Source organism: Pimephales promelas, chromosome 5 (assembly GCF_988280905.1).
Source record: "Pimephales promelas chromosome 5, fPimPro1.hap1.1, whole genome shotgun sequence".
Classification (NCBI taxonomy): domain Eukaryota; kingdom Metazoa; phylum Chordata; class Actinopteri; order Cypriniformes; family Leuciscidae; genus Pimephales; species Pimephales promelas.
Window position 1 is genome coordinate 30,161,486 of NC_142773.1, and position 20,599 is coordinate 30,182,084.

General features: G+C 40.9%; 2 protein-coding genes across 2 annotated transcripts in view; both read right to left on the reverse strand.

Annotated features, from left to right (window-relative positions):
• Nucleotides 1-2,635: 2,635 nt before the first annotated feature.
• On the reverse strand, nt 2,636-3,775 carry LOC148981469 (general transcription factor II-I repeat domain-containing protein 2A-like). The gene has a single exon (XM_089131703.1). It carries the CDS (start codon nt 3,773-3,775, stop codon nt 2,636-2,638), a length of 1,140 nt encoding a protein of 379 aa, XP_088987829.1.
• Nucleotides 3,776-15,339: 11,564 nt separating this feature from the next.
• The window catches only part of zswim5 (zinc finger, SWIM-type containing 5), a 46,358-nt gene continuing 41,098 nt past the window's right edge, over nt 15,340-20,599 (reverse strand). The window contains exons 9-14 of the mRNA XM_039676562.2: nt 19,673-19,930; nt 19,020-19,155; nt 17,839-17,996; nt 17,566-17,729; nt 16,644-16,725; nt 15,340-16,346 (exon numbers count right to left, since the gene is read on the reverse strand). Coding sequence (XP_039532496.1) covers nt 15,484-16,346; nt 16,644-16,725; nt 17,566-17,729; nt 17,839-17,996; nt 19,020-19,155; nt 19,673-19,930 — 1,661 coding nt within the window. The 3' untranslated portion in view covers nt 15,340-15,483. The remainder of the gene's footprint in view (nt 16,347-16,643; nt 16,726-17,565; nt 17,730-17,838; nt 17,997-19,019; nt 19,156-19,672; nt 19,931-20,599) is intronic.

A 20,599-nucleotide genomic window follows, 5' to 3' on the forward strand; every position in this document is an offset into this window, starting at 1 on the left:
TAAGGGGTACCACTGTCGTTTTTTTTTTTTCGGGTCGAAATTTTGAGTTTCGATATCTCAGCTCTGGAAGCGTCTAGAGCCTCCATTTTTGCACTCAGGACTAAGTCTCTTTGCCCTCTATCAGAATCCAGAGTTTTGAGAAGATTGGGGATACTTAATTTTTCGCCCGAAAAAAAAAAACGTAAGGGGTACCACTGTCGTTTTTTTTTCTGGTCGAAATTTTGAGTTTTGATATCTCAGCTCTGGAAGGGTCGAGAGCCTCCATTTTTGCACTCAGTACTAAGTCTCATTGCCCTCTATCAGAATCCAGAGTTTTGAGAAGATTGGGGAAACTTAATTCCCCCCCCCCCCAAAAAAAAAACGTAAGGGGTACCACTGTCGTTTTTTTTTCTGGTCGAAATTTTGAGTTTCGATATCTCAGCTCTGGAAGGGTCTAGAGCCTCCATTTTTGCACTCAGGACTAAGTCTCATTGCCCTCTATCAGAATCCAGAGTTTTGAGAAGATTGGGGAAACTTAATTTTTCGCCTCCCCAAAAAAAACGTAAGGGGTACCACTGTCGTTTTTTTTTTTTTTCGGGTCGAAATTTTGAGTTTCGATATCTCAGCTCTGGAAGGGTCTAGAGCCTCCATTTTGCACTCAGGAATAAGTCTCATTGCCCTCTATCAGAATCCAGAGTTTTGAGAAGATTGGGGATACTTAATTTTTTGCCTGAAAAAAAAAACCGTAAGGGGTACCACTGTCATTTTTTTTTTTCTGGTCGAAATTTTGAGTTTCCATATCTCAGCTCTGGAAGGGTCTAGAGCCTCCATTTTTGTTCTCAGGACTAAGTCTCATGGCCCTCTATCAGAATCCAGAGTTTTGAGAAGATTGGGGATACTTAATTTTTTGCCCGAAAAAAAAAACCGTAAGGGGTACCACTGTCATTTTTTTTTTTTCTGGTCGAAATTTTGAGTTTCCATATCTCAGCTCTGGAAGGGTCTAGAGCCTCCATTTTTGTTCTCAGGACTAAGTCTCATGGCCCTCTATCAGAATCCAGAGTTTTGAGAAGATTGGGGAAACTTAATTTTTTGCCCCTCCAAAAAAAACGTAAGGGGTACCACTGTCGTTTTTTTTTTCGGGTCGAAATTTTGAGTTTCGATATCTCAGCCCTGGAAGGGTCTAGAGCCTCCATTTTTGCACTCAGGACTAAGTCTCATTGCCCTCTATCAGAATCCAGAGTTTTGAGAAGATTGGGGAAACTTAATTTTTCGCCTCCCCAAAAAAAACGTAAGGGGTACCACTGTCGTTTTTTTTTTTCGGGTCGAAATTTTGAGTTTCGATATCTCAGCTCTGGAAGCGTCTAGAGCCTCCATTTTTGCACTCAGGACTAAGTCTCATTGCCCTCTATCAGAATCCAGAGTTTTGAGAAGATTGGGGATACTTAATTTTTCGCCCGAAAAAAAAAACGTAAGGGGTACCACTGTCGTTTTTTTTTTTCTGGTCGAAATTTTGAGTTTCGATATCTCAGCTCTGGAAGGGTCTAGAGCCTCCATTTTTGCACTCAGGACTAAGTCTCATTGCACTCTATCAGAATCCAGAGTTTTGAGAAGATTGGGGAAACTTAATTTTTCTTTCCCCCCCAGAAAAAAAACATAAGGGGTACCACTGTCGTTTTTTTTTTCGGGTCGAAATTTTGAGTTTCGATATCTCAGCTCTGGAAGGGTCTAGAGCCTCCATTTTTGCACTCAGGACTAAGTCTCATTTTCCTTTATAAGAATCCAGAGTGTTGAGAAGATTGGGGAAACTTAATTTTTCGCCTCCCCAAAAAAAACGTAAGGGGTACCACTGTCGTTTTTTTTTTTCTGGTCGAAATTTTGAGTTTCCATATCTCAGCTCTGGAAGGGTCTAGAGCCTCCATTTTTGCTCTCAGGACTAAGTCTCATGGCCCTCTATCAGAATCCAGAGTTTTGAGAAGATTGGGGAAACTTAATTTTTTGCCCGAAAAAGAAAACCGTAAGGGGTACCACTGTCGTTTTTTTTTTTTCTGGTCGAAATTTTGAGTTTCCATATCTCAGCTCTGGAAGGGTCTAGAGCCTCCATTTTTGTTCTCAGGACTAAGTCTCATGGCCCTCTATCAGAATCCAGAGTTTTGAGAAGATTGGGGAAATTTTTCACCCCTCCAAAAAAAACGTAAGGGGTACCACTGTCGTTTTTTTTTTCTGGTCGAAATTTTGAGTTTCGATATCTCAGCTCTGGAAGGGTCTAGAGCCTACATTTTTGCACTCAGGACTAAGTCTCATTGCCCTCTATCAGAATCCAGAGTTTTGAGAAGATTGGGGATACTTAATTTTTCGCCCGAAAAAAAAAAACGTAAGGGGTACCACTGTCGTTTTTTTTTCTGGTCGAAATTTTGAGTTTCGATATCTCAGCTCTGGAAGGGTCTAGAGCAGGGGTGGCGAACCTGTTCAGCATGATGAGCCAAAAAAAATCCATCATCTCTGCAAAGAGCCACACAACAGATGTGTCTAACAATAACATCAAAATTTATTACTTATTACAATTACTAATTACATATCACACAATAGTTTTCAAGGATTTAAATGTTTGTCAATGTTTGTCATAGTATCAGACAGCCTACCTAAAAGGTTACATGACTCAGTGGGACACCTGGCACTCCTTGGTTTCCACAATCTTTGTTAAGTCTGGCTTGTATTCAGTTGTGGCTACTCGTAGTAATTCTTTCACATGCGTGTCAGTCAGGACAGAGCGATGCTTTGATTTCACCTGTTTCAGTGTTGAAAAAAGTGATTCACACATGTAAGTTGACCCAAACATTGACAATAGTTTGACTGCAGCCTGTTTGACATTGGGATATCTCTCATTCGGCACAATCTTCCAAAACTCCACGGTTCCTTCCCTCAGAACACTTTTAAGTCTGTCATCCTCAGAAAGTTCAATCATTTCAAGCTGAGTTGCTGCTTCATCTTCCACTAAAGGGGCTTTTAAACAGTCTGATTCAGCAGTGAATGGGTTGATAAGAAATGAAATTTGTGGTCTTTTTTGGCGTAGGCCGGAGAATCTGCCCTCAAAACTCTGTTCGAGATTTTCAAGCAGTGTTGCATACCGTGCAGTACTCCTGTTTACAACCTCTGCTGCTTGTCCACTTGCCTTCAACAAGGATGGAAAATGTGTTAACTGCCTCTTTTGTAGATGAGTCTTGAACAGCTTGAGTTTGTTGACAAATGTGAAAATACTCTGCACCAGGTCAGACACCATCTTTGACTTCCCTTGCAGATCCACATTAAGGCCATTCAGATAATGCAGCATGTCGACCAAAAAAGCCAAGTCCGAAATCCACTGGGGATCCTGTAGCTCAGGATAGTCCTTGTGTTTCTCTGCGAGGAACAGCTTCACTGGATTTAAAAGCTCAAAAAAACGAGAAAGCACATTACCTCTTGAAAGCCATCTCACAGCACAGTGAAGAAGCAGATCAGATGGAAGATCTTCATCAAGTTCAGCAATTAGATTTTTGAACTGCCTGTGATTGAGAGCATGTGTGCGTATAAAATTGACTATTTCCAGCACAGGTTTCATGATGTGATCAAAGTTCAACTTTTTAGACACCAAGTGCTCTTGGTGGATAATACAGTGAAATGTCCAAAATTCAGGAAACCGGTCATCAGCTTTACACAGCCCTACAAGGCCTTTCCCAGATCCCAACATGGCTGGTGCTCCGTCAGTGGATATTGCTGTTAGCTTTGATAACTGCAGATCTGCTTTCTCAACAACAGCCATCAGTGTCTCTTTTATGTCAATGCCACGGGTTCTGTCTTTAAGTGGCACAATGTCAAGCAGCTCTTCCTTAATTGTGCAGTCTTCTGACACAAATCGTACAAATATCGCCAACTGTGGCTTATCTTGAACATCGCAAGACTCATCCAAAGCAATGCTGAAATACCGGCACTTCTGCAGATCTGAATATAAATGTCTCTCAACTGAGTCGTTAATGTCCGATATTCTCTCTTCAACTGTGTGCCGTGACAGCTGAAGGTCCTTTACTGAACGTTTCAAATTTTCATTTTCAGGACAAAGAATAGCAACAACATCACTAAGGCACTTTTTAAGAAATTCCCCTTCACGATATGGTTTTTTTGCACGAGCAATGTTCCATGCCAGTTGATATGACGCTAATGTCACTGTCTCTGAATGCTTGGTAAATTTCCGAAAAAGCTGACTTTGCTTCTCTGTCTGACGTTTCAAAGTGTTTACCTTGTGCTTGCGAAGTTCACTGCCTTTGGGAAAATCCCGGGCGACCGTAGAATGGAGTGATGTGAAATGGCGCTCAAGATTTGAAGCCTTAAAATGAGACAACGACGTCTGGCATATCAAGCAGAATGGTTTTCCATTTCGTTCAACAAAAAAATATAAATCCTCCCATTCAGATAAAAATGTTCTGTGCTCATCTTCATATTTGCGCTTAGCTGTATGCTTCTTTGATTCTGCCATGATAATTCATACTAACGTACTTCACGTTAACCTGACAGCGGCAGCTCCTGTCAGTCAACAATAGGCTAGCCACGTTAAATTACGTGAGAGTTGAGGATCTGTTAAAAATATTTAAGGAAAAAATATTAATAATATATTATTTTAAAAAGTAATTACATTCAGAAAATACATTTCAAGTCATTCCTATTTATTTTTAAATAAAATTAAGAAATTCAAAAAAAGCTGAATGAAAAGTGATTGAACCGACTGAACCGACTGAACATGACTGAACCGAGCCGCAAAAAAGCAGTTAAAGAGCCGCACGCGGCTCGCGAGCCGCGGGTTCGGCACCCCTGGTCTAGAGCCTACATTTTTGCTCTCATGACTAAGTCTCATTGTCCTCTATCAGAATCCAGAGTTTTGAGAAGATTGGGGAAACTTAATTTTTCGCCCCTCCAAAAAAAAAAAACGCAAGGGGTACCACTGTCGTTTTTTTTTTCTGGTCGAAATTTTGAGTTTCCATATCTCAGCTCTGGAAGGGTCTAGAGCCTACATTTTTGCTCTCATGACTAAGTCTCATTGTCCTCTATCAGAATCCAGAGTTTTGAGAAGATTGGGGAAACTTAATTTTTCGCCTCCCCAAAAAAACGTAAGGGGTACCACTGTCGTTTTTTTTTTTTCGGGTCGAAATTTTGAGTTTCGATATCTCAGCTCTGGAAGGGTCTAGAGCCTCCATTTTTGCACTCAGGACTAAGTCTCATTGCCCTCTATCAGAATCCAGAGTTTTGAGAAGATTGGGGAAACTTAATTTTTCACCTCCCCAAAAAAAACGTAAGGGGTACTACTGTCGTTTTTTTTTCGGGTCGAAATTTTGAGTTTCGATATCTCAGCTCTGGAAGGCTCTAGAGCCTCCATTTTTGCCCTCAGGACTAAGTCTCATGGCCCTCTATCAGAATCCAGAGTTTTGAGAAGATTGGGGAAACTTAATTTTTCGCCCCTCCAAAAAAAAACGTAAGGGGTACTACTGTCGTTTTTTTTTTCGGGTCGAAATTTTGAGTTTCGATATCTCAGCTCTGGAAGGGTCTAGAGCCTCCATTTTTGCACTCAGGACTAAGTCTCATTGCCCTCTATCAGAATCCAGAGTTTTGAGAAGATTGGGGAAACTTAATTTTTCACCTCCCCAAAAAAAACGTAAGGGGTACTACTGTCGTTTTTTTTTCGGGTCGAAATTTTGAGTTTCGATATCTCAGCTCTGGAAGGCTCTAGAGCCTCCATTTTTGCCCTCAGGACTAAGTCTCATGGCCCTCTATCAGAATCCAGAGTTTTGAGAAGATTGGGGAAACTTAATTTTTCGCCCCTCCAAAAAAAAACGTAAGGGGTACTACTGTCGTTTTTTTTTTCGGGTCGAAATTTTGAGTTTCGATATCTCAGCTCTGGAAGGGTCTAGAGCCTCCATTTTTGCACTCAGGACTAAGTCTCATTGCCCTCTATCAGAATCCAGAGTTTTGAGAAGATTGGGGAAACTTAATTTTTCGCCTCCCCCAAAAAAACGTAAGGGGTACCACTGTCGGTTTTTTTTCGGGTCGAAATTTTGAGTTTCGATATCTCAGCTCTGGAAGGGTCTAGAGCCTCCATTTTTGCACTCAGGACTAAGTCTCATGGCCCTCTATTAGAATCTAGAGTTTTGAGAAGATTGGGGAAACTTAATTTTTCACCCCACCAAAAAAAAAAAACGTAAGGGGTACCACTGTCGTTTTTTTTTTCGGGTCGAAATTTTGAGTTTCGATATCTCAGCTCTGGAAGGGTCTAGAGCCTCCATTTTTGCACTCAGGACTAAGTCTCATTGCCCTCTATCAGAATCCAGAGTTTTGAGAAGATTGGGGAAACTTAATTTTTCGCCTCCCCAAAAAAAACGTAAGGGGTACCACTGTCGGTTTTTTTTTTTTCGGGTCGAAATTTTGAGTTTCGATATCTCAGCTCTGGAAGGGTCTAGAGGCTCCATTTTGCACTCAGGACTAAGTCTCATTGCCCTCTATCAGAATCCAGAGTTTTGAGAAGATTGGGGATACTTAATTTTTCGCCCGAAAAAAAAAACGTAAGGGGTACCACTGTCGGGTTTTTTTTCTGGTCGAAATTTTGAGTTTCCATATCTCAGCTCTGGAAGGGTCTAGAGCCTCCATTTTTGCACTCAGGACTAAGTCTCATTGCCCTCTATCAGAATCCAGAGTTCTGAGAAGATTGGGGATACTTAATTTTTCGCTCGAAAAAAAAACAAAAAACATAAGGGGTACCACTGTCGTTTTTTTTCTGGTCGAAATTTTGAGTTTCGATATCTCAGCTCTGGAAGGGTCTAGAGCCTCCATTTTGCACTCAGGACTAAGTCTCATTGCCCTCTATCAGAATCCAGAGTTTTGAGAAGATTGGGGAAACTTAATTTTTCACCTCCCCAAAAAAAACGTAAGGGGTACTACTGTCGTTTTTTTTTTCGGGTCGAAATTTTGAGTTTCGATATCTCAGCTCTGGAAGGCTCTAGAGCCTCCATTTTTGCCCTCAGGACTAAGTCTCATGGCCCTCTATCAGAATCCAGAGTTTTGAGAAGATTGGGGAAACTTAATTTTTCGCCCCTCCAAAAAAAAACGTAAGGGGTACTACTGTCGTTTTTTTTTCGGGTCGAAATTTTGAGTTTCGATATCTCAGCTCTGGAAGGGTCTAGAGCCTCCATTTTTGCACTCAGGACTAAGTCTCATTGCCCTCTATCAGAATCCAGAGTTTTGAGAAGATTGGGGAAACTTAATTTTTCGCCTCCCCCAAAAAAACGTAAGGGGTACCACTGTCGGTTTTTTTTCGGGTCGAAATTTTGAGTTTCGATATCTCAGCTCTGGAAGGGTCTAGAGCCTCCATTTTTGCACTCAGGACTAAGTCTCATGGCCCTCTATTAGAATCTAGAGTTTTGAGAAGATTGGGGAAACTTAATTTTTCACCCCACCAAAAAAAAAAAAAGTAAGGGGTACCACTGTCGTTTTTTTTTTCGGGTCGAAATTTTGAATTTCGATATCTCAGCTCTGGAAGGGTCTAGAGCCTCCATTTTTGCACTCAGGACTAAGTCTCATTGCCCTCTATCAGAATCCAGAGTTTTGAGAAGATTGGGGAAACTTAATTTTTCGCCTCCCCAAAAAAAACGTAAGGGGTACCACTGTCGGGTTTTTTTTTTCGGGTCGAAATTTTGAGTTTCGATATCTCAGCTCTGGAAGGGTCTAGAGCCTCCATTTTGCACTCAGGACTAAGTCTCATTGCCCTCTATCAGAATCCAGAGTTTTGAGAAGATTGGGGATACTTAATTTTTCGCCCGAAAAAAAAAACGTAAGGGGTACCACTGTCGGTTTTTTTTTCTGGTCGAAATTTTGAGTTTCCATATCTCAGCTCTGGAAGGGTCTAGAGCCTCCATTTTTGCACTCAGGACTAAGTCTCATTGCCCTCTATCAGAATCCAGAGTTCTGAGAAGATTGGGGATACTTAATTTTTCGCTCGAAAAAAAAACAAAAAACATAAGGGGTACCACTGTCGTTTTTTTTCGGGTCGAAATTTTGAGTTTCGATATCTCAGCTCTGGAAGGGTCTAGAGCCTCCATTTTGCACTCAGGACTAAGTCTCATTGCCCTCTATCAGAATCCAGAGTTTTGAGAAGATTGGGGATACTTAATTTTTCGCCCGAAAAAAAAAACGTAAGGGGTACCACTGTCGTTTTTTTTTTCTGGTCGAAATTTTGAGTTTCCATATCTCAGCTCTGGAAGGGTCTAGAGCCTCCATTTTTGCACTCAGGACTAAGTCTCATTGCCCTCTATCAGAATACAGAGTTCTGAGAAGATTGGGGATACTTAATTTTTCGCTCGAAAAAAAAACAAAAAACATAAGGGGTACCACTGTCGTTTTTTTTCTGGTCGAAATTTTGAGTTTCGATATCTCAGCTCTGGAAGGGTCTAGAGCCTCCATTTTGCACTCAGGACTAAGTCTCATTGCCCTCTATCAGAATCCAGAGTTTTGAGAAGATTGGGGAAACTTAATTTTTCGACCCCCCAAAAAAACGTAAGGGGTACAACTGTCGTTTTTTTTTTCGGGTCGAAATTTTGAGTTTCGATATCTCAGCTCTGGAAGGGTCTAGAGCCTCCATTTTTGCACTCAGGACTAAGTCTCATTGCCCTCTATCAGAATCCAGAGTTTTGAGAAGATTGGGGAAACTTATTTTTTCGCCCCCCCCCAAAAAAAACGTAAGGGTTACCACTGTCGTTTTTTTTCGGGTCGAAATTTTGAGTTTCGATATCTCAGCTCTGGAATGGTCTAGAGCCTCCATTTTTGCACTCAGGACTAAGTCTCATTGCCCTCTATCAGAATCCAGAGTTTCAAGAAGATTGGAGAAACTTATTGTTTCGCACAAAAAAAAAAACCAAAAGGGGTACCACTGTCGTTTTTTTGGGGGGTCAAAATTTTGAGTTGCTCTGATCTTCTTGAAACTCTGGATTCTGATAGAGGGCCATGGGACTTAGACCTGAGTGCAAAAATTGAGGCTCTAGACCCTTCCAGAGCTGAGATATTGAGATCCCACGTAGCATTTATCCCACTATTTTTATAATGGCATAAATGCTGTGTGGGATGTCCATATCTCAGCTCTGGAAGTGTCTAGAGCCTCCATTTTTGCACTCACGTCTAAGTCTCATGGCCCTCTATCAGAATCCAGAGTTTCAAGAAGATTGGAGAAACTTATTTTTTCGCACAAAAAAAAAAACAAAGAAACGAAAGGGGTACCACTGTTGTTTTTTTGGGGGGTCAAAATTTTGAGTTGCAGAAACCCCTCTATCAGAATCCAGAGTTTCAAGACTTTTTTTTTTTTTTGTGCGAAAAAATAAGTTTCTCCAATCTTCTTGAAACTCTGGATTCTGATAGAGGACCATGGGACTTAGACCTGAGTGCAAAAATTGAGGCTCTAGACCCTTCCAGAGCTGAGATATTGAGATCCCACATAGCATTTATGCCATTATAAATTTCTCAATATCTCAGCTCTGGAAGGGTCTAGAGCCTCCATTTTTGCACTTAGGTCTAAGTCCCATGGCCCTCTAACAGAATCCAGAGTTTCAAGAAGATCAGAGCAACTCAAAATTTCGACCCCCCCAAAAAAACGACAGTGGTACCCCTTTCGTTTTTTTTTTTTTTTTTTTTTTTTGTGCAAAAAATAAGTTTCTCCAATCTTCTTGAAACTTTGGATTCTGATAGAGGGCCATGGGACTTAGATCTGAGTGCAAAAATTGAGGCTCTAGACACCTCCAGAGCTGAGATATGGACATCCCACACAGCATTTATGCCATTATAAAAATAGTGGGATAAATGCTACGTGGGATCTCAATATCTCAGCTCTGGAAGGGTCTAGAGCCTCAATTTTTGCACTCAGGTCTAAGTCCCATGGCCCTCTATCAGAATCCAGAGTTTCGAGAAGATTGGAGAAACTTATTTTTTCGCACAAAAAAAAACCCCAAAACACGAAAGGGGTACGTACCCCTGTCGACTTTTTCGATGCAAAAAAAGTTTCTCTGATCTTCTTGTGTCAGTCTGAAATTGGTTCAAGTGAATGGCCTTTCTCTAGATGATGTTGTACACAGAGGCAACTTTGTTTATTTGTGCTTTTTATATCTTAAGTTCTCCGAATGGAATGTAATTTAACAAGTACTGTTGATATTCAGTAGCCACTGTTTGTATTGTAATAAATAAATAAATAAATGATTGTGCTAAAATATCAAACCTAAACAGATGGTACCTTCATTCCACACCTTCACACCAGACGCCGTTGTCTACTGCAGTCTAGGGATGAATCTTGAACTTGAATTGTGTATACACTCACCGGCCACTTTATTAGGTACACCTGTCCAACTGCTCGTTAACACTTAATTTCTAAGCAGCCAATCACATGGCGGCAACTCAGTGCATTTAGGCATGTAGACATGGTCAAGACAATCTCCTGCAGTTCAAACCGAGCATCAGTATGGGGAAGAAAGGTGATTTGAGTGACTTTGAACGTGGCATGATTGTTGGTGCCAGAAGGGCTGGTCTGAGTATTTCAGAAACTGCTAATCTACTGGGATTTTCACGCACAACCATCTCTAGGGTTTACAGAGAATGGTCCGAAAAAGAAAAAACATCCAGTGAGCGGCAGTTCTGTGGGCGGAAATGCCTTGTTGATGCCAGAGGTCAGAGGAGAATGGCCAGACTGGTTCGAGCTGATAGAAGGGCAACAGTGACTCAAATAACCACCCGTTACAACCAAGGTGGGCAGAAGAGCATCTCTGAATGCACAGTACGTCGAACTTTGAGGCAGATGGGCTACAGCAGCAGAAGACCACACCGGGTGCCACTCCTTTCAGCTAAGAACAGGAAACTGAGGCTACAATTTGCACAAGCTCATCGAAATTGGACAATAGAAGATTGGAAAAACGTTTCCTGGTCTGATGAGTCTCGATTTCTGCTGCGACATTCGGATGGTAGGGTCAGAATTTGGCGTCTACAACATGAAAGCATGGATCCATCCTGCCTTGTATCAACGGTTCAGGCTGGTGGTGGTGGTGTCATGGTGTGGGGAATATTTTCTTGGCACTCTTTGGGCCCCTTGGTACCAATTGAGCATCGTTGCAACGCCACAGCCTACCTGAGTATTGTTGCTGACCATGTCCATCCCTTTATGACCACAATGTACCCAACTTCTGATGGCTACTTTCAGCAGGATAATGCGCCATGTCATAAAGCTGGAAACTCTGGATTCTGATAGAGGGCCATGGGACTTAGACCTGAGTGCAAAAATGGAGGCTCTAGACCCTTCCAGAGCTAAGATATTGAGATCCCACGTAGCATTTAAAATTTTGAGTTGCTCTGATCTTCTTGAAACTCTGGATTCTGATAGAGGGCTATGGGACTTAGACCTGAATGCAAAAATGGAGGCTCTAGACCCTTCCAGAGCTGAGATATTGACATATTTATAATGGCATAAATGCTATGTGTATCTCAATATCTCAGCTCTGGAAGGGTCTAGAGCCTCAATTTTTGCACTCAAGTCTAAGTCTCATGGCCCTCTATCAGAATCCAGAGTTTCAAGAAGATTGGAGAAACTTATTTTTTTGCACAAAAAACCCCCCAAAAAACGAAAGGGGTACGTACCCGTCGACTTTTTCGATGCAAAAAAAGTTTCTCTGATCTTCTTGTCAGTCTGAAATTGGTTCAAGTGAATGGCCTTTCTCTAGATGATGTTGTACACAGAGGCAACTTTGTTTATTTGTGCTTTTTATATCTTAAGTTCTCCGAATGAAATGTAATTTAACAAGTACTGTTGATATTCAGTAGCCACTGTTTGTATTTTAATAAATAAATAAATGATTGTGCTAAAATATCAAACCTAAACAGATGGTACCTTCATTCCACACCTTCACACCAGACGCCGTTGTCTACTGCAGTCTAGGGATGAATCTTGAACTTGAATTGTGTATATGTAAAACAAATAATTTGCCTGCTTTTTACCGCTTCATTTCCATGATGTGGCAAACATGAATCAAGCTGAATCAGAATCCAGAGTTTCAAGAAGATTGGAGAAATTTATTTTTTCACAAAAAAAAAAAAAACCAAAAAAACCCCGAAAGGGGTACTACTGTTGTTGTTTTTTTGTGTGTGAAAAAATAAGTTTCTCCAATCTTCTTGAAACTATGGATTCTGATAGAGGTCCATGGGACTTAGACCTGAGTGCAAAAATGGAGGCTCTAGACCCTTCCAGAGCTGAGATATTGACATATTTATAATGGCATAAATGCTATGTGGATCTCAATATCTCAGCTCTGGAAGGGTCTAGAGCCTCAATTTTTGCACTCATGTCTAAGTCCCATTGCCCTCTATCAGAATCCAGAGTTTCAAGAAGATTGGAGAAACTTACTTTTTCGCACAAAAAAAAAAAAAACCCGAAAGGGGTACCACTGTCGTTTTTTTGGGGGGGGGGTCGAAATTTTGAGTAACAGAATCCAGAGTTTCAAGAAGATCAGAGCAAGAGGGCCATGGGACTTAAGACCTAAGTGCAAAAATGGAGGCTCTAGACCCTTCCAGAGCTGAGATATTGAGAAATTTATAATGGCATAAATGCTATGTGGGATCTCAATATCTCAGCTCTGGAAGGGTCTAAAGGCTACTGACTTTTTTTTTTTTTTTACCCGACCAAAAAAAAAAAAAAAAAAATCTCTGCTATATACCATTTAACCCAATATCTATATTTAAATTTGAGCCAAGATTACAGTAGCTCATATTACATTGAAATAGGCAAAGACGTGTTTCACACTTTATTCATAGAAAAGCACTGAAATTCAACACAAATCATATAAAATGGTAGTAGCATTACATAAATAGTAATAAATTTTTGTTTATAGACATTAGCTCAAGAGGTTGCACAAACAAAAAGTGTTGATGAACTATACTTTTGTGGCAACAAATACTGGATACCTTTTTATAATTCAGTAGCACAAAGAGGCGACAAACACTTTCCCTTAAATTAAAACGAAACAAAATCAAACAGTAGATGAACTAGTGAACAATCTCTACCAGCGATATTTTTTTTCCTTCTAAACTCTAGGGACAGATCAAAACACTGGTACAGTTAACACATACAGGACACTTAAGAGTATGGAAGAGAGAAATCAAAAGCCAGAGGAGGTTATTTTCTTTTTGAGATGCCATTGGACCAACTAGTTAGCTACAGAAAATGCTCGTTTTTTTAACCTTTTTCTTTTCTTTTCTTTTTTTTATATAGTTTTTCTTTTTTTTAATCAAACAGGCAGCACTATTATCTTTCTGCAAATGTGTTGGGAAAAAAAAAATTCCTAATCTGTGAGCTTCCTCTCAGGTCCATTCACTGAGCTCCCTGACAGAGCAGGTTGAGGAGCAAAGGCTGCATAATGTGACTAACACCTTGTGGTTTGAGTATGCCACAGTTGAGGCAACTAGTATGAATTTTTAAACAAACTCTATGAACGAAAATAACCAAAAATTGAAACCAGCAAACTACTTAAATGGAAGTGACCAACCTTAACCAACAACATTGAGAAATCTCCTCAAGATTTAACCATTAATGGAGCATCTATCAAGGTCTCAATTAGGCAATAGTAAGACGCAACCTCAAAACAGGCCTTTCTGCCCTCAAAATGCCCCAATACAAGAAAATCACCACGACCCTAAAGTATGTTGACCATGTCGAAGCGAAGGAGAATAGAATGCCAGATGCCCTTCTTCCTTGTTTGGGACAGTTGAAGGTGTAGGTCCATTTTCTCTATGCTGTACTCCACTGACATTAGCAACACAATGTCCTGAAACACGTACAGTGCTTTCAGAAGACTATAAGGCTTCAAAGTAAAGAGTTGTATGTAGATCAAAGGCAAAATCCATCCAAACTTGAAGCTCGTGCAGATTACTTTACTTACAGATACAAACGGTTGAATTTTGGGAGAGCGCCCCCACCCCCGAGCCAAACGAGGGGGAAAAGTCAGAGGAGGATCGGGGCGGGGGGGAAGAGGGCAAATCATGAAGTGGTTCTGCATAGTCTGTTCATAAATGTTTGTCCTCTCCTTTCTTCGTATTCTTTACATGCTTCTTCTTGCAAAAAGGTATTACAAAAACAAAATAGGATACAAATAAAACAGTAAATCAGAAATGTACACAGGAGCACCTGAGAAATGTTTCTGAAGTCTTTCCTCTTACGGTCATCACATTCCCAGCCCAACGAATTCAAGTATCCGAAAAGAAAAACATACAGTCATCATAAATAATTATAACTTTACAATTTTTTGAATTGACACTTTCATATTTACAATATCTTAAATGCTTATGCTACTATTTTTTTTTTCTGTTTTGTTTCTTTAAGTGATTCCCTGAGAACGGAGTTGAGCATATCTTTTCTTGTTTCCCCTCTTCTCGTTTTCCTTCAGATGGAAGCCGCAGAGTGCATTCTAAGTGTTCGGATCCACTGGGGCACTTGTGGAGGGCGGAGGTCATGGAATGTGGAAGATATTACAGTTTAAAGCCAGCTAATTTCTTATTCTGCCAATAAAAGCATTTTTGTCAAATGCACATCTATACAATTCGCCTAATCTTTACACAGCAAGTAATTGCGTATCCGAATGCGTCGTGTAGGGGATGGAATTTAATGAAGTGCTAGTACATATATATTATTACTGTTACTCAAACTCACACAAGTCTTTTTGTTTCTGCTTTTCCACTGAGGTAACAGAGAAACATATATGGCTGATATCGATGGGTAAATATCTTGGTTTTGTTCAAATTCAGTAAGACCAGGAAACAGCATGGAAGGATTGAGCACACAGGTATTCTTTTAGGTCGTTGTCTTTCCTGCACTGAATTTTCGAACAGAGATTTAAGGTAAGCCGATAGTAACAAACACAGGACAGAGGGGAGGGCTCATGTCTTGTGGCTCGCTTGAGTCGTGGTTGGGAGGTTTGAGGTGATGTGATGTGCCTGTCTCACTCCTAAAATCAGGCCTTTTCCAGAGAGAGTTAAAGCTGATCCGTAAAATACGATCGAGGTATGCTGACAACACTGTAGTGTTTCAGGAATGACCGTTTTGATTCAAGCGTTCAAGCCCCTTTCCAAAACCAACCCGAAACGCCTCCCCACGCTCAATTTACCACATAATCATTTGGTTTCTCTTTATGTGCCACGTTTACATTTTTATCACAATATCTTGATTAAACTAAATCAAGAATGTGCCAAAACAAAAACATAAATGGTCATAATTACAGTTGTTGTTCTCCCCTCAACAGGTTCGACCTGGTAGAATAACTTGGTGAACAGGAATTGTTCACAAAAAAAAAAAGACAAAACAAATGGATAAAATTTTAAAATTCACCAAAGATAACCAAAAAAGGAAGAATAAAATAATGTCTTAAATAAAAGGAAGAATAAAAGAAGAAAGAATTTCCCGCGGTCAGGCGAGGTTCAACCGAAACGTTCCCGTACCAACATCATGAGTTTCTTCTTGCCCTTATAGATTTGTTTGAGGTTGTCTATAAACTGGGCGAACTGAATGTGGCCATCTTGGGCCAATAGGAAGGTCTCGCGTGCCTTACTGAGAAACTCAATGAACTCTCCGTAGTGGCGCGGGCTGATGTGCGTGAGGCGGGAGTGGGTGGTGTTGATGTAGGCGCTGATGGTGGCGTCCAGTAGCTGTCTCAAAGGGGCTTTGTCAGTGCTCATAAGCTTGCCCGAGTTACGTCTGCCAGGAATGCCGGCCAGGCCGGGGGCCGTCATGGTGCAGCGCCGCAGAATGTCCGAGAGCACCGTGGCGCAATGAACGCTTTTAACCACCAGGGGAATGATGGCGGCCAGCTCGTTCTTGCCCAGCGAGTGGCTGAGAGCACAAGCCCACAGCACGTCGTTGATGGCCGGATGCGTGTCTTGGTTGTAGGCCAGGTTCAAGTGGGTCATGGCGAGAGACGCCAGTTTGAAGGCTCGAAGGGGGTAGCCGCGGTGCTCCATGTAGCGGGCGATGGTGAAGAGCTGAGAGTAGGTCATGCCTGTGGAGGCAGCGTCGATGACTATCTGGTAAGCTGTCTCGAAGGCGATGTGGTCTTTCTCGCAAAGGGTGAGGGCGGACAGGGCACAGTTTTGGGGATCCTTCATGGCGCACTGCAGGGCCAGGGTGCGCGCACAACTGGCAAGTTCCTCCCGCTGCGGGTAGTCGAGGCTCAGGCGCAGGATGGTGTTGTGGGACATCACTGTGGCTGCCACAATGCTGGTTGCCTCAGTGGGAGTGAAGAGAGTGTACCAGCTTTGCAATATGCTGACCAATGCTCTTAACCCTGCAACGAGACAAAAGAACCAATCAGAACAGAGAAAACGTTTGCCTTGGTTCTACCTGCATTTAGGAACCACATAATAAACGCATCATCATTTTCATTTGCATAGTACTGCAGTTTAAGCACATTGCAACAACCTAGGTCTAGTTTGATTTAGCCAAAATGGGACGGATACGATTTCCGTCAGAATAAAGCTTTTATGTGACATTTTAAAAAGACAAAAATATTAAAAGTGCATGTCAGTGTCTTGAATGTCTTGTTAATTTAAACATCAAAATCAGAGTGTTGCTTAATACAGACCGACTTCAGTAGCACATGTGACTAGCCAGCGGACCATCTCCCTACGCCTCCAGTTGAGTGTGGAAAGGGTCATCCTCATCACCTGTAGAGAATTATCATATCACATTAGACACACAAAAGATGCAGAACAGTGTACTGGAACAAATATACAAGAGTATATTTACATGTACATCAAAACACAACTACCAGAAATAAAACCAGACTATAAAAGAAAACATTCTTTACACTACTGTTCAAAAGCTTTGGGTCAGTACTATAAAAAAACAAAAAACAAAAAAAACATTTACACTTCAGCAAGGTTAAATTAAATTGACATGTATGTTACAAAAGATTTCTATTATTTGACATAAATACTGTTCTTTTGACCTTTTTATTAATCAAAGATTCCTGAATGTTTTTTTATTCTCATTTTCACAAAAATATCAGCACAGTTTTCACCATATAAAATATTTTTTAGCAACAAATAATCATATTAGAATGATTTCTGAAGGATCATGTAACACTGAAACTAGGAATAAATTCGATTTTAAAATAATATATAAAATAGAATTCATTATAAATGGCCATTTCACAATATTCTTTTTTAAACTATTTTTTTAACAAATAAATGCAGCTTTGTTGAGCATAAGAGACTTCTTTCTAAAAAAGTTATTACCAACCACCAATTTTTTGAATGAAAGTGTACATATAATATGCACATCAGTTTAAACTGGACATGTAAACGTCAAAAACGTTTTATATGCAGAGAGAAATTGAAGGTATGGGGGGTTGGTGATGGGAAAATCTATGTGGGCTTATTGGATGTCCAATAAAATGATGTTTTAAGATGACTTTACATGTTGGGAAAGTAGATCAAAAATGTAATCAGACGCAATGATGAACAGTCAAACCAGACACCACATATGGATCCATTTAGATTTACCTGGAGGCCGAGCTCCAGCGCTACATTGAGCAGCGTGATGTCAGGAGGGTTGTCTGCCGGAGTGGCGATCTTGAATGCATCCTGAGCCAATTTGAAGATGAGGGATGAGGAGTGGATGTGCTTCTGAATGGCCTCCAAAACAGTCCGCAATCTCAACATGTCACCTAAGACACAAAACAGACTTCTCTTAGCTAAACATGCGCACAGCACATACAAGTTTGTTTAAAGTGAACCTCACGTGACTCGTCATGAGTGATCGTGTGTAGCACTCACCCTTAGCGGCAGTAAGCATGGTGGAGGCCAGTTCACACTGCTGAGACTCCAGGTGGCCCAACGTGAACCAGCGTGGGTATCTGCTGGGCACAATGGAGATGCCGTGGTGAGGGTGCCCTACGTCACCTGAGGGAGCCGTGGACTCCAGCACTGGAAGCCTGCAGTAAACATGTTTATACTGTATTCACACATATAATACTCTAGTTATTCACATAGCCTATAACAGGACCAATAAATAAGCTTGCGATTCCCTGATTTCTACAGCCTTTTACTCTGTATCCTGATAATCATGTCTGAGTAAACCGAGTGCTACTTCCACACATACCAGTACTCATGTTTCTGCTAGCTCTGTCTGAATGCAAGTAATTCGAAATAGCGCTCTATGCTCTGCTACTCCTATCTGAGTGAACACTACACTAGCTCAGACTCACAGAAGGTGCGCAGAGGGAGCAGTGCTATTGATTGTGTATTAGTGAGGATTGTGATGAGCTAGACTCAGATAATGATACCTCGGTGCAGATATAAAGTAATAAGGTCCCATAAAGGCTTTATATGGCTGAAGCTAGAGTGTAAGTCACACACAATGTGGAGATTCAATCTAATTTAAGGTTCTGTACTCCATAATTAAAGGTGAAAACAATGCACACATTTAAAATGCATATTAAAAAGATGAGAAAACCATTATCTGGCAAGTTGCAGGATGATTGTGTCATTTACAAACACAAGTTTTATTTTAGCTGTAATATATAGTACTGTTGTTCAAATGTTAATAAGATTGTTTTCTAAAAAAATAACTTTTATTCAGCAAGAATATAGACTAAATTTTAAATGTGTAAAAAGTGAATTTTGTAAACATTTAGGACACTAGCATACAGTACATAGACCTCAAAGCTAATACACATGGACAGAGTGTTGTACAATATGGAAAATGTGCATGGTATAGCTGTCTTTCTGTTCAACTCAAAGCTCACCTGGATAGGCTGATATCTAAGTTTTCGAAGTTTTCAGGAGTAGTACATGAAAAAAAGTGTTGTTGTTGTTTTTATCAAGTGGTGTCTATTTAATGTGGATCTGTATTGATGTGAATTAATGTGAGACCATTAAGCTCTGGGGGATGCGAGACAATTTTTGGAAGAAATTCCAACAGTAAAGTGAAACCTTTAAGTGAACCGAATTCTTACCTCATGGCACGAAGGCCCAGTTTATACGCTAGGTCAGTGTCATGCGGCAAGAGAGCAGTGAATAAGTACTTGGCAAATGTGTGCATGGGTACACTCTCCCTGTGGATGACCTCCCCCAGACCACTGAAGGGACCACCTGTACATTCAGAGAAATAGAGGGAGGGAGAGAGAGAGAAAGAGAGAAGACCACATAAAAACGGAGCTCTACATCTTATCAGATTGCAGGGTTGAGTCAGACTTGATGGACAGGAGGCTAGTGAGTCAGTGAGGGCACGCACAGCAAGAGAGAGAGAAATCTGAGTCGAGCGTATCGCTGGGATGGCTGGGGAGGACGATGAGAAGGCAAACAGGCGGCAAGGCCTCATGGGCTTTGACAGAGTCTGTCCTCCCTAGTAGCAGCGCAGATGTCTCCTCTAAGGTTACACCGCATGTCAGTGGGAGGCTCAGATGCAGGGTGGCCTGTTTTGGGGAAGGGAGTTGGGGACACTGCAGAGGCCAGCCTGCAGATCTTTTTACAGACATAGCACTCCCTCCCTCTCTTTCTCTCTCTCTCACACATATACATTTATATCACTCCATAGTGCCTATGGTGTGATGACAAGAGCAAAAGGTTGAAAAGTGGGCATAATATTGAGAACAAAGAGAGTTTGTACCTTCTAAAAGGAGGACGGCTTGTTTGCGGAGTGTCTGCACCAATACGTCATCCAGCTCCATCTCCTGCAGCTTGGCCACAATCTGCTCCTCATTTCGGCACACCTTGTCCTGGGCATACAGCCCCTCGGGCATCAGCCGCTGTTGCCCCATACCCATCAGCGCCACCTCTAGCGCCAGCGCCAGGTATGACTCTCCTCCATCAGGACATCCCCAGACTGGTACATGCTGGTACACTGGAGGCTTGGGCTCACCAGAATCTATTACGAAACAAAGTAGTGTTTGTTATAGGTTTATATTTTAGCAAATATAAAATTGCATTGGTAAAGTTAAGGCAAGTATATATACACTACTATTCAAATGTTTGGTGACAATAAGACTTTTGTAATTGTTTTTGAATGAAGTCTCTGCTCGCCAAGGCTGTATTTATTTGATCAATAATAGTGAAAACTATAATATTGTGAAATATTACTATAATGTAACAATATAAAAGTGTCACTTTTTAATCAATTTAAATGTATCCTTGCTAAATAAAAGCATTTCTTTAATAAAAAAAAATTCTTACTGACTGACCACAAACTTGCACATATAAAACATCACAGACTAAGGCATCTATATAAATGTCCGATGATGTTTGCATGATAGCTGAGAAGAATAAAAAAACACCATCTGTTTGGTAAGAATTTAGACCATCAACACCAGCTCACTTAAACCCCCCTTGCAATTTATACTGTTCAATCCTGTTTGTGGTATTTGTACAGTAGGGATCAATGGGTTCACCATCATCTGGCTACACTGTGAAATGCCAATAGAGATGTGTTTTTACAATCATAATAAAAAACCCATTCAAAACAACTTAACCAAGCTATGGTGTCCAATCCTGATTTGGTTTTGCTTTACAATAAATTGCCAAAGTAGCAAAGCAGAGA

Bases quoted from the DNA above. Each gene is read 5' to 3' on its own strand.
- LOC148981469 (XM_089131703.1), bottom strand. From the start codon at position 3,775: ATGGCTGTTGTTGAGAAAGCAGATCTGCAGTTATCAAAGCTAACAGCA.